The sequence below is a fragment of the Hippoglossus stenolepis genome, chromosome 6 (assembly GCF_022539355.2).
Source record: "Hippoglossus stenolepis isolate QCI-W04-F060 chromosome 6, HSTE1.2, whole genome shotgun sequence".
Classification (NCBI taxonomy): Eukaryota; Metazoa; Chordata; class Actinopteri; order Pleuronectiformes; family Pleuronectidae; genus Hippoglossus; species Hippoglossus stenolepis.
Window position 1 is genome coordinate 26747996 of NC_061488.1, and position 12691 is coordinate 26760686.

At 41.8% G+C, this 12691-nt stretch overlaps 1 protein-coding gene across 1 annotated transcript; it reads left to right on the forward strand.

Annotated features, from left to right (window-relative positions):
- Nucleotides 1-11775, forward strand: kiaa2013 (KIAA2013 ortholog). Its single transcript, XM_035158901.2, has 3 exons — nt 1-1323; nt 4148-5001; nt 7478-11775. Exons 1-3 carry the CDS (start codon nt 375-377, stop codon nt 7526-7528), a joined length of 1854 nt encoding a protein of 617 aa, XP_035014792.1. The 5' UTR covers nt 1-374; the 3' UTR covers nt 7529-11775.
- Nucleotides 11776-12691: the final 916 nt, after the last annotated feature.

Consider the following 12691-nt stretch of genomic DNA (forward strand, 5'->3'; position numbering starts at 1 on the left):
TTTACGACACTTGTGACATACCAGAAGTGTCAGTCGCTGCAGCGAGGAGCGACAGGTGGCTTTCTCCAAGCTGAAGGCAAAGTCAGAAACGAAACCCGCTGAGATGTGACCCCGTGCTGACGGTCATACACACCCGGCGAGTGAGAGGACTGCAACCACGATGCGAGAAATAACTGTTGATTTCCGACAGCTTTCCTTCACGGCCCTAGCCACCTAGCTAAGCTAACCTACCCGGAAGCTAGCGAAGCCAGTTTGCCAGCTTTGAGCCCGGAACATGTTCTGAGCGGGAGACGAATTCAATGTGACACCCTGACACTTATACCCCGTGGGCAGCGTTTCCACTCGTGGCTGGGCATCCATCATTCTAACACAAAATGTGGCTCCAGCAGAGACTAAAGGGGCTACCGGGCTTGTTGTCAAGCAGCTGGGCGAGAAGACTGCTCATTGGACTGCTGCTCTTCCTCATCTTCTACTGGTACCTGGGAGCGGAGCGCAGGTGGAGGTTCTTCAGCAGCTCGGCCATGCCCGGCGGGGCGGCAGGACAGTGTCTACAGGCGGAAATCCACCGGTGGAAGTCGCTCGTAGACAGAGGAGAGGGAATATACAGCACACCTCAGGAACAACTTGACACACCGTTTGTATCAGGCAATGGCCACATTTTGATTGACATTGACTCGAACAAACTGTGGGTGGCGTCGTCCTCGCAGCCCGGCTCAGCCCCGGTCCACCCGACTGAATATTCACCGAGAGTCGGCGTGCACCTGGAGGGGAAGCGGGCCGAGGCTCAGGCCAGCATGCTGTGGTTCCGGAAAGGTTCCGTGCTGTCGGTGCGCTGTGCCTCCCTGCAGTCATCCCGGGACTGTGTCACCATCAGAGAGGAGTTCATCGCCCACAGAAGCAGACCCAACGTCTATCTTCAGCGAATCCACATCAACAACCTGTCTGACAGGCCCACCTCCCTGGACGTTTCCTCTGGCAATCCCTCCTTTGGTAGCAAGTTCTCCACCAGTGTGGAGAAACTGGAGGAAAAGGAAATACTGCTTTCCTCTGGCAGAGTGCCTGTGGAGAATAATCGCATGGTTCTGGTGGTGGTGGTCACCAAGAAGCTGAACAGCAGGATTCAAGTCTCTGCTAAGTCAGAGTTCACAGACAACATTGTGTCAGTGGTGTGGACCTCAGAGCCCATCGAGCCCTCCAAGCTGGAGGAGACCTTCATCAGCCTCAGAGAAGGAGCCAAAAAGGAACTGGGCGAGCTGCTTAGAGCCAGTGTGGATGAGCTGGTTGTAGATCACCAGCAAGCGTGGATGGATCTCTTCATTTCAGGTGAGCTGAAGCAGTAGCAGCAACTGGTGCTGTGCTTTAAAGGACCACACTGAAGTTCCATTAGATTTTAATCCATCTACTACAAACCACACATACTACACACTACTAAAGTATATTACCATGCTATAATGAGTCATAATGAGATGATTGTGGTAATAAAATCAACATTTTCAGACAATGTGAAGTACTTCAAACTTGCCTTAAATGTGTGGAAGGGCAATAAAAAAGCCTGTAAAATGGTTTAGAGGATCAAATAAAATCCTGTCAACAGCCCATCTACTACTGACCAATCTGATCACTGGAAAAACCGACTCGTCATTCCTACAGGATCCTGACAGGGACAGCAAAGTTTACAGTAAAGTGAGAAACATGAAAGAGCAGCAGATATTCTTACAGAAAAGTGAATTGTATTCATCTAAGATTCTGTGATTGTCACAGAACACCTGACAGTGTTGATGCTTTTACTCTTGTTCTATCAGTTCAGCTCAGAACAACAGAAAGATAAATATATACTAAAGCCTCAGATTTGATGTCTTTTTATGAATATATTGTTCACATTGTTCAATATTTCTCTTGATTTATAAATTAACATTTCAATCAAACTGAGCTCATCAAACATTAACTACTTATATCCCCCCCTCTTCTGTCGGACATCACTTCACGTGTTTATCTGCATCACATGTTCATTTGTCAATCATCAAACAAACCACCCCCCGCCCCCGAAAATAGCAATACACTTAATACAATTCTTCTGATTATTTACAGTTTATCGTCAGCCTGACTTAACCTAGTAACTGGACATTATCTCTAGTGTTTCTGTTCTATTAAATCATGTGATCATATTGTTCACATGTCACACTTTTGGGCCGCACCATCACAGATCTTAATGAAATTTGACATGCAGAGTTTGCAATATGAGAAACATGGAACATATCTTAGTTAAGATAGTGTGTGAACAAAGTTTAAACTTTTTTAGAAAGACTCTGTAATTGACTGGTCCAATTCTGCTAATTGATTTCAGCTCTTATTGATTCCAATATGGTCAAACATGGGTCAAGTGGTAAAATTACAAAATATCTTCCTTTTTTTTAGAAGCAAAGACAAAATAGCAGCATCAAAGTCTGAAAGGAGCAGAAATTAAGAATGGCCACTGCTATGTAGAGGCTCATTGCCAACTCAATAGAATAAACATTTATCTTAGAATTCTGATTCCACACATGTTGAATTTCTTTGAATACACTATCCAGTATATTGCATGTGCCTGACCATGCACTAATCACTTATTGCTGTTCAACAAGATTATAAAGAATTAGTGATGTGATGCTACATCAGATAAATACTGATCTCAGCAACGAGTCAGGAACCACAGCCCAAAATATCTTTGATTATTGTAATTGGCTTGTAACACATGCACACTCTTCCTGTTGAGACAGACTTAAAGGGAATACTACCAATGTTATGACTGGCACTGTATGGGATGGTATCCCATACAGGCATGGTGATAACTGTGTAGTGGTTTTGATGGTCCATTGACGAAGCAGGATTTCACATGGTTGCTATTGAACAAGTTTCAATATGAATCTGTGTGCTTTAAACAAAAACACGAGATCTCAGCAGCAGAATTAATATGTTACATCCTGCCTCTGCCTCAACAGTTCTGACTCAAGGCCAAGGCATTTTGCAAACATATAAACCTGATTAATACAGCACAGTAACCTTTGTTGTATTTTGAAAGAAATGGTTTGTTGCTCTCCAGGGATGAGGTCACAGTAGTTTGTCACAAGACATAAAAAAAATGTCCACCCTGCTCTAAATGTCCTTCAGTCTTTTTAGTGTTGTATTGTAATGTTTTATATCTTTAGTATTTTCTTCCCCGATTTTATTCACCTCAGTCGTGAATAGGATTTTAGTGGTAACCCAGTGTCACAGTTTACCATGTATGAATGTTGATGATTATCACACCATACTTTTGCTTATTACTGGTATTGAAGAAAATGCAACAGAACCAAGAATCTCACATTGACCCTGTCGACTAATCATGAATTATAAGGACCCGTACAGGACTTGAAGTTTACTTTGTTTGTTTGATTCGCTCTAGAGTTTTTGAAACACGTATTTGTAATGCAGAATCATCTTTCATTAATTGTAATCGAGGTAAAAGTTCAGAATAATCGTGATATTGATTTGAAGTCATATCGCCCATCCCTACCATCCACCAAACCAAACTGACCTATAAGCCTCTGTGGGGCTTGGCAAACACCAGTTTCAAAAAATAATAAGTAAAAGCATTTGTGTTTAAATTAAAGTATGGTCAGAATTTCATGTAAATTACAGTAATGAACAAAAACATAACACACAAATTATTCTATTGCTTTGGTCAATATTTAACATATTCAAATGTGTTAGAGCTACTTATTACAGATTTAAAGAAACACATATAGGGAGTTTGCTGTTCACTAAAAGGATCTGCTGATGTAAACCAAGTCAAAAAGGAGAGACCTCTAATGACTGTAGATACAGAGTCATGTGAAAGATCTGTGTTGTTGCAGTCGTGTTATTTTGTAAATAGTTGAGGGGTCTGCTGACAAGATCATGATCAGAATTCACAGGTTTTATCAATTAAATCAAATCATCATCCCCTTCCCCAAGTACATTAATGAAGGTTTACAATAAAAATGTTAGGGACAATGTATGTGCTATAAAAAAGCCAAAAGCTCTAGAAAAGCCAGTAAGTGGAGGTTGAGTTAAGATGGTGTTTTTGTCTAATTGCATCATCTTACATTCACAGTAATAAATCATTGCATTTGCTTCTTCGTTCATTCAGGTGTTGAAATGAGGAAGATCACAGACTCCCACACGCCATCGAGCCGCACGGTGAACACCACCCTCTACTACATCCTCTCATCCTCCGCGGCTCCCCTGCTGGACCGTAGGCTGAGCAACGAGGAGAGCGCCCGGCTGGAGTCCAGCCTCAACTACGCTGACCACTGCTTCAGTGGCCATGCCACCATGCATGCAGAGAACCTGTGGCCCGAGCGGGTGAGCAGTACCGCCCAGATCCTGCAACTGGTCACGCTATGGACCTTGACTCTGCAGAAGAGAGGCTGCAAGGTACTCGTTGCAGCTGGGGCCCACGGAGCAATGCAGGGCATGGTGCTCAGCTTTGGTGGCCTTCAGTTCACAGAGAACCACCTTCAGTTTCAGGCCGATCCAGACGTGCTGCACAACAGCTACGCCTTGAGAGGAATCCACTACAACCAGGACCTCATCAACCTGGCAGTGCTGCTGGATGTGGAGGGGAAGCCTTTTCTTCATGTGTCAGTGAAGCAGCAGGACAAACCAGTGAAGCTGTATGCCTGCGAGGCGGGCTGCCTCAATGAGCCTGTGGAGCTGACATCAGAGGTCAAAGGTCACACCTTCCCAGTGATGGTCACTCAGCCAATCACACCGCTGCTCTACATCTCCACAGACCTGCGCCACCTGCAAGACCTGCGCCACACCCTCCACCTTAAGGCCATCCTGGCCCATGAGGAGCACATGGCCATAAGATACCCAGGCCTTCCCTTCCTTTTCTGGTTCAGCGTGGCCTCTCTCATAACTCTCTTCCATCTTTTCCTCTTCAAGCTCATATACAACGAGTACTGTGGCCCTGGCGCTAAGCCCCTCTTCAGGAGCAAGGTATAAACTGTGGCAATGGAAACAAAAAACTGCAAACTGATCTACTATGCTCATCTTTTTCCGTTTGTTTGTTTGTTGTCTTTTTTTGACTTGCGTGTGTTGGCAAAGATTCCTCTTTCTCTCTCTCAGTGCTCTCTCTGTTGGTTGGTTTCTTGGTTTTGACTTTCTCCCTCTCGGTGAGTGCTCCCTCTCGGTGAGTACTTCCTATCTCATGTGGTATACTCTTGGAGTGGGTTGGCCCAATAGCCTTACACACCTCGCCTTCCCCCTATCACAAAACATGATTCCACAGGTCTTGTTCAATGGTGGGGCTGATAACGTTTTTTCACCGCAGCTGTTCTCTAAAAGAAAAGTGAGCAATGAAAAATGTGATCGAAGTTGAAGGCAGTAGAGTAGCAACCTCCATTCAGAGTCAGAGACTTCACAGTTTCAATGAACCATCTGATGTATGGCGTCATCTTAGCACAGCATCTGTTCCATGTTTGGAATGTAAAACATTTGCTGATTGCAATAGAAGAAAAACAAGCACAAGAGTCATTTTTTTCTTTCACGTCAGGAGGTGATTGTTTCACTGCGTTAATGCCACTTTGTGACAGCATTCACATTGTCCTGTCTGAGCATTCTTAAGGGAACATACCAGTGTTTTCCATTTACAAAAAAAGGACAAATTTTACAAGGAATTTTCAGAACAAGCTAAGGGTTGTAAGACTGTTCAAAGCTGCACATTGAAGGTGATCTGTTGAGTAATGTTGTTAGGGTCTACATCTTGTGCACACACAAGGACATGACAGTGAAACTAAATGCAACCAGCAACTGCGTATAAAAATGTATGACTCCACTTCCCCCCACTGTACAAAAATGAAGCTAAAATACCCTGGATATGGGTGCTGCCATCTTGTATTGGGGACATCATGTGGAGCCAGAGTCTGTGCAGTATTCCATGGCATCGTGGTCCTGCTGATACACCTGACCCAGTTCAGCCAGGGGCTTGTGGAGTTTGCACATTCTCCAGCTTCCTCCCACAGTCCAAAAACATGCAGATTCGGGTTAGGACAATTAGAGACTCAAAATAGACCATAGGTGTAAATGTAAGTGTTGACCCTGTGATTCGCTAGCGACCTGTCTAGTACCCCCCTCTCGCCCAATGTCAGCTGGGATTGACACCAGCTCCCCCTTAAAGGTTAAGCAGAATAAATTATGGATGGATGGCGCACTTTTTAGTTTGATCCATTTCCCATGTGCTAACAAGGAGAAGCTGGGGTTTATGACTGCAGCCAGCCACCAGGGGGCAATGCATATGTTTTGGCTTTACTGTTGGGAGTCATGTTGTCTTTATTTATATTGAGTCACTGGATGCAACAAGTTTTTGGGTGGTGTCAGGAAAAAGAAGACTGCAGGCCAGTGTAAACATGGATGTTAACTCTGTAAATGTGTACTAAAGAGCTAAAATCATTTTAGAGCTTTAGTTTGTTTATAAGAAACCTCCACATAGTACCTTTGACTTTGGCAGGGGTAAGAGCAGCTTTAATGCTGACCCTCACACTGGAACTGACACAATGGGGAGCACTGACTCGCTGATGGCCAGGGAAACCCTTAAATCTGTTTACATCACTGGTTTGCAGTGAAGACAGATGATCATGATTTATAGTACATGATCCTTAACATTGGTATGGTCCTTTCCCTGATTATTTACTACAGCTGGTATTTGATTTTTATAGGTCTGATCAACAGTACCATCAGTAATGATAGAGTACTCACAACGACATTGGGAAAAACTGACAGGCTCAAGTTTATCACCCAAACTGTCTGCACACAGTTGTTGCTGTGCAGGAAGAGAGTAGTATTCACATGTTGAGTGTTCACAATTGACCACCAAATGAAGTGGTTTAGATAACCTGCAGCTTTGTTTCCACCCTGTCTGTTTCCTTGTGAGCTACAATACATTTTACTGTTCATGTGAGATTGTTGTCATGGATCAACCCAAAGCAAATTAATCCTGCAAACGATAGAAGCCTAAATTGGAACTCATTGTGGTGTGGTGGTGCTAACTAACAATCCTTAATGTCTGCTGTCATGTGAAACGACTACTTGTTTACAGATGTCCTTTTTAAAAAACATGTTGACATGATGGACCGTTAGGGCAGATTCTGCTGAAGGGTAAACGTTCTTCTCTGATCAGTGTGGACTGTGTGCTCACTTTTCAGGAACCTTTTCTGCTATTCCTTTTTCTTCCTGCCTTTTGATGATGTTTTATATTGAACCACTCAATTAAATTAACAAGAAATCTATGGGTTGGCTTTGGCTCTTCACTATTGACCTGTCACCTTTCTCTGGCACACTCACACTTTTCTCGTCCTCAGCATGTCTGTGTATTCTCCTCTCTCCTGGGAAGCAGTGTGGATGGGTTGGGTAGTGTTAGTCAGGTTCCCAGCTCATAAATCAATCTAACCCCTCACCTCCTTTCTGACTTCACCAGGTCGCCAGCAAAAGTGAGGATGGCTGCTGCGACACCACAAGCGCCGCTTGAACGCTGCAGTGCTGTGCACACATACATCATGTAGCGGTGGTTCTGCTTGAGCTTTGGCAGCATGCAAGATGTTAACATGGGTATGCTGGTGCTGAATCTGAAACGGTCTCAGACATTTTCTTTGTTTGGGCCCGCGATGTGTGGAGAGATACTCCTCCAGATCTGCTGGTGAGAGGCTGCAGAGGCATGGAGGTTAAAACTGGCTGAGTACGATCTACACCAAGTATTTTGACAGTTGGATTTTTTTTTTTTTCAGGTTCTGTGCTTCAGCATTACATTTTAAATGACTTGGTGCCTAAATTTCTGGGGTACAAAAGTAATTGGACACTTGGTTACTAAATGTTTCTTGGGCAGCTGTTGTTTCAGCTGTTGTTTCAGTGTCAACCCTACAGGTTATTGAGATGGACTTATTTGTCAGTATGAAAAGTAAAGAGGTGACCATGCAAGTCAGGAAAAAATAATGAGGTCTAAGAAAGCAAAAATCTGTCACAAATATCAAAGATTTGTTTGGACACTTTCTAAAAAATAACCAAAATTTCAAAGACAGTTTGACCGGGGAGCACAAGACTTCACAATGCAAATGCACATGAAGAGACCAGCATGATGAAATAAGAAGTTATCAACCTCCAAGTGGTGGAAAGAGGACAGTGAGGAGAGCGAACAGGAACAGTTGTTGACGTAAAGCCTACACCTCAACTGTCCCACATAGCGCTTATTCTGTCCACTGGAAGTGACACACTAACATTTACTGATAAAAAGGATGAACAGTGACATGTCATCATTTAACAGGACTACAATACTAAAAAAACAACCTAAGAAACAAAGAGGTAGAATATCCTGGACTTGGTTCGACAATCAAAGGCACTGCTCAGCTGGCAGCTCCTCAAAGATCATTTTTAACATTAAATTACTAAGTGTTGAGTGATTTTCACGGGCCATTAGTGGATAATTCAGCTCCCAACACAAACCTGAACCATGACCACTAAGGGAAAGCTAATCGAGAGAAACTGTAAGTAAATACACCCAAAACTCCCATGATCCCACGCTGTGACCTTGTGACCAAAATGTTTCGTTATTACTTTGATCGAGAGACCCCCTGGTGGAAGAAAATTATATATTGTGTGTTTAAATGAGAAATTTTTTGGTTTAATGTGTTTTTGTCCAATTACTTTTGAACCCCTAAACTTTGGGCACCATGTTTGTAAAGGGTTGTATCTCCACACCCACAATATTCTTTTTATTTTTTTTTAAAAAAACCTTCTCAAGTTAATGCTGAGACTTGACACTTTCATGTAGGATTCAAATGAAACTGAATGTGCTGAATTCTTCAGAACCTGAACTAGATATTGTAACCCCTCAGAATATTTAGTCTAATATCAGGCAAGATGGAAAAACAGCCAATATTCATATTTGAGAAACTGGAACCAGCAAATGTTTCAAATTTCACATATAGACTATGACAATGAAAGCAGATCTCTTCCTGATGTTTGAAAACCATTTCAGGAAAGCAACTCAACAGCGAGTCCACATTTTTTTATTCTGATCTCAATGGAAACTATACACCTTTTTCATGGCAGCCATTTTGATATGAAATGGTAAACAGCTAGCAGCTCTGTTGCAGCCTGTACTTTAGCTTGCTAACGAGCTAACAATGATGTTAACATAGGCACAGTAGTCTTAACTATGCTATGTCAGTATGCTAACACCTGTAGATTAGCACCATGTTAATCATTGTGTGACAAAATGTGTTGATGCAACACTTGTTGTAACCCAGATGTGTAAAGAAAATGTAAAACTCTGGTTGGGAATGGTGACATTTTTCAAGTTTCCTGCTGGTAAAATGAAACAACTTTTTTGTTGAAATTATTTTGACTCATTTCACCTTTGATAGTCACAGATTGCATGCAGCTTACCTGTCGCTGGCTGAACGGGCAACACACAGCAACAAATTTAGATGAGAGTTGGTGCAGCAGACAGAGGCAGGATGTGACATATTAACTCCGCTGCGTGGATCATATGATTTTCTTTACAACACAAACTCTCTAGACATCTTCGTCTGTGTCTTCTACGTGTATGAGACAGCTTTTTCGACGGGAAATTTGTTTTCTTTTTGATGGGTTTTTTATTGCGTCTGTTGCATGTTAGAAAAGTCATCACCCCCCCACTCGCTCGCAGTGAATTCAGCGGGGGAACCCCTGCTGTGTTCACACATCAAATTAGTCCTGGACTTCTACGGACTTTGTACTTGGAGGTCAGGCGGAGAAAGTCTCACAGGAACTGTGCATGTCTGGAAACAGCCCAGAACTCCCAAAGAGACTGGCTCTCCAGAGGGCCTTTACCTGAAGGCTACCATAGGTTCTCCTACATGGTTGAACAAAATTAGTGAGGGCTATTCAGTTGGTTGCAATGTGCCCCGCATGCAACATCACCACTAGATCCTACCAATTCCTACATTTTTGTTTGTTCCTCAATGACCATTGGTGCAGTCTGGGCTGCTTTCAGTGCCTTTAAGAATTCAGTATGTTTGAAGTAAACACGATTGTACAAGTCTGAAGGCCAAAGTATTTGTTCAGACAAGACGTGGAAGGCTTTCATGGTGTGTTGTAGTTGGTTGATGGCATGAAAAGAGAAAAAGATGTTCAAAGGCTGCTCCCTACGTTTTGACCTCTGCTCACCTAGTGCTTTGGTTGTGATTGAAGGTATGTCGGGGTTGTTTCTACTCATGGAATTTTAATGTGAATTGCACAACATTAGATAGTACGTCTAGCTGGAGACCTGCCACACATAGAGGTATAGATACTGTATATATATGCTGTTAAATGGAACCCAGCTGAACGTTGGTGTTCAATTGTGATGTGACTGTGAAGGCCAATTTCATACACATCAAACCAGTTGGTAAACCAGTCAGCGGACTAGTCATCAAGCCAGTCAGTGAGCCCTCCTGTTCTGTAATACAGTCCTTTTGCCTTGACACTCATTTAATCAGATCTTCCCTCCATGTGTTTTTTTTATTTCAGACATTTTTTTTCCTGTTCATTGAACTTTCCCTGTCATCAATTATATGAAAGTATTTTTCTGCATGACTTCACTCATCACTAAATCCCCAAAAGGAACAAAACAGCTTTGTAACAGCTCTTCCACAAACACTATTCTCCACTGGCAGAAGCTTGATTAGCCAGGCAAGGGAAACCGATTTATTACAGCTTTGTTTTTTAAATGTCTGTACATTTTATTGGTTACAATAATACTGTACAGACCAAAGTGATTTTCTTGGTTATGTGAACAGAAGTCCAACAGGTGACGCCGCTTCAGAAGTCAGATGATCTGAGGCTGGAAACAAACCTCCAGGTGAACCAAACATCACTAAACATCAGTGTACAGATCGAGTTTCTCCTTCCTCTCTTACTTTTGTCTTGAGAAGTTAATTAATTTAACCCCCCAGAACACAAATATCTTTGCTAAGCATTCACTGAAAACTGTCTGACTGACCATACTTCTTGACTGTTGAAACTGTGTCAGTGATACTTTGCATAACCCAACATGACATGCTGGGTTACAAATCACATAACCCAACATGCTTATGAAAACATTAATAAGAAGGAAATAATATAAAGAGTATAAGGGCAGGATATGAGTACCACAAATTGGCAGCAAGGCTGAGCATTGACTTGATACATTAATACATTTATGGTTCAAACATTCAAGCCTGTTGCACTTGTGTCCTCATCAGTGATGTTACAGTGGGTGTTTAGTCCTCCACAACACATCTGCTGTGACATCACTGGCTGCGGTACAGGCAGGAACATGACATGCTAGAAAGTTTAACTGCATTAGTTCCCACATATTGGCTGTCCCTCTGGATTAAAACTACACCATTTATATTGTAAAACGTTGAGTTATTTCGACTATGTAACACGGGGTACAATTGGTAAATATTAATAAGAAATAGAAATTGTGTTAGAATTTCTTTTGTCCATTGAAATCACTGGCAGTCAGTTAATGATTTGATTTGATATGATTTCTGATTGTGGTTACCTGGGGGTTGTTCAGCTTTTTTGTCTGTGGGTTATCTGATGAATCTGTGAACTACTGAGTCTGCCTTAATGAAGAAATGAAGTAAGAAGTTAATTTATTGAGCTCATGGCCAGAGCCATTATAGGAATAGATAGTACTTGAATGGTTTGGTGTATGATTGTCAAATTGATTTTTTTTCTGGAAAATAAATCACCTTGTTGTGAAGAAATGTATGATTATGTTGTCTGAGGATTTGCTTCATATATTTCTGGGTTTATGCAACATGTCAGAAGAAATGTCGTCACTATAAATTTGGCCCTGGTTCCGTACTCGGGTCACATGCTGGCAAATTAACTCATTTGGTTCACTGATGAAGACCATGAGCTGTTAAAAGCTCATGAACAAGAAGACCTTCAAGTTATGGCACACGACGTATGAACACTTAACAGAACTTTAAAGTAAACTATGTGTATGGTGTTCTGAGCACTGGTGGGTATAAGCTGATGTAAAGGGGACATTACTGGTGTAATGCTCCTGTCCTCTACAGGATCTTATCAATTCAAACATTGATGAACAAATATAGTTTAACTTTGAAAGTGAAAGCAGGCAGACCAATTTATTTATCTAATGGTTTTATTTTTTTAATCAAAAAAATCTGGAATTCTGTAAAAAAGGAGAAAAAACTAAACTTTAGAAGGACAAAAACAGTGTCTATCACTAACCACACCAAACATCTCGTTTCCATGACACCTTCAGTTTTAGGTAAAGATTTTTCAGTCATGGCCCCAGTACTGTTACAGTCCATCTCCCACTAAAGAAACTGGTTTGATTCCAAAATAACATACTTTAAGCAAACAATTACTATGTTCACATATGTCAAACAGATCTTGGAATTGTTTTAATAACATTACTAAGTAATGATGGTATCTAAAATGAAATGGGTCTCTGTTCTTATGATCCTGATGAATTCGATGCAGATTTAAATGAAATAATATGACAAACTTTAGAAAACAACTTTTCAAGCATTATCTGTCACCTGTGGTAAGAACCCTATCCAACATTACTGTGGCTCACAAATGGCTACCTCAGCTTAACACTTTTATTCAAGACACCAATTCAGCAGTAACATTCACTTGACTTTGGTAAACG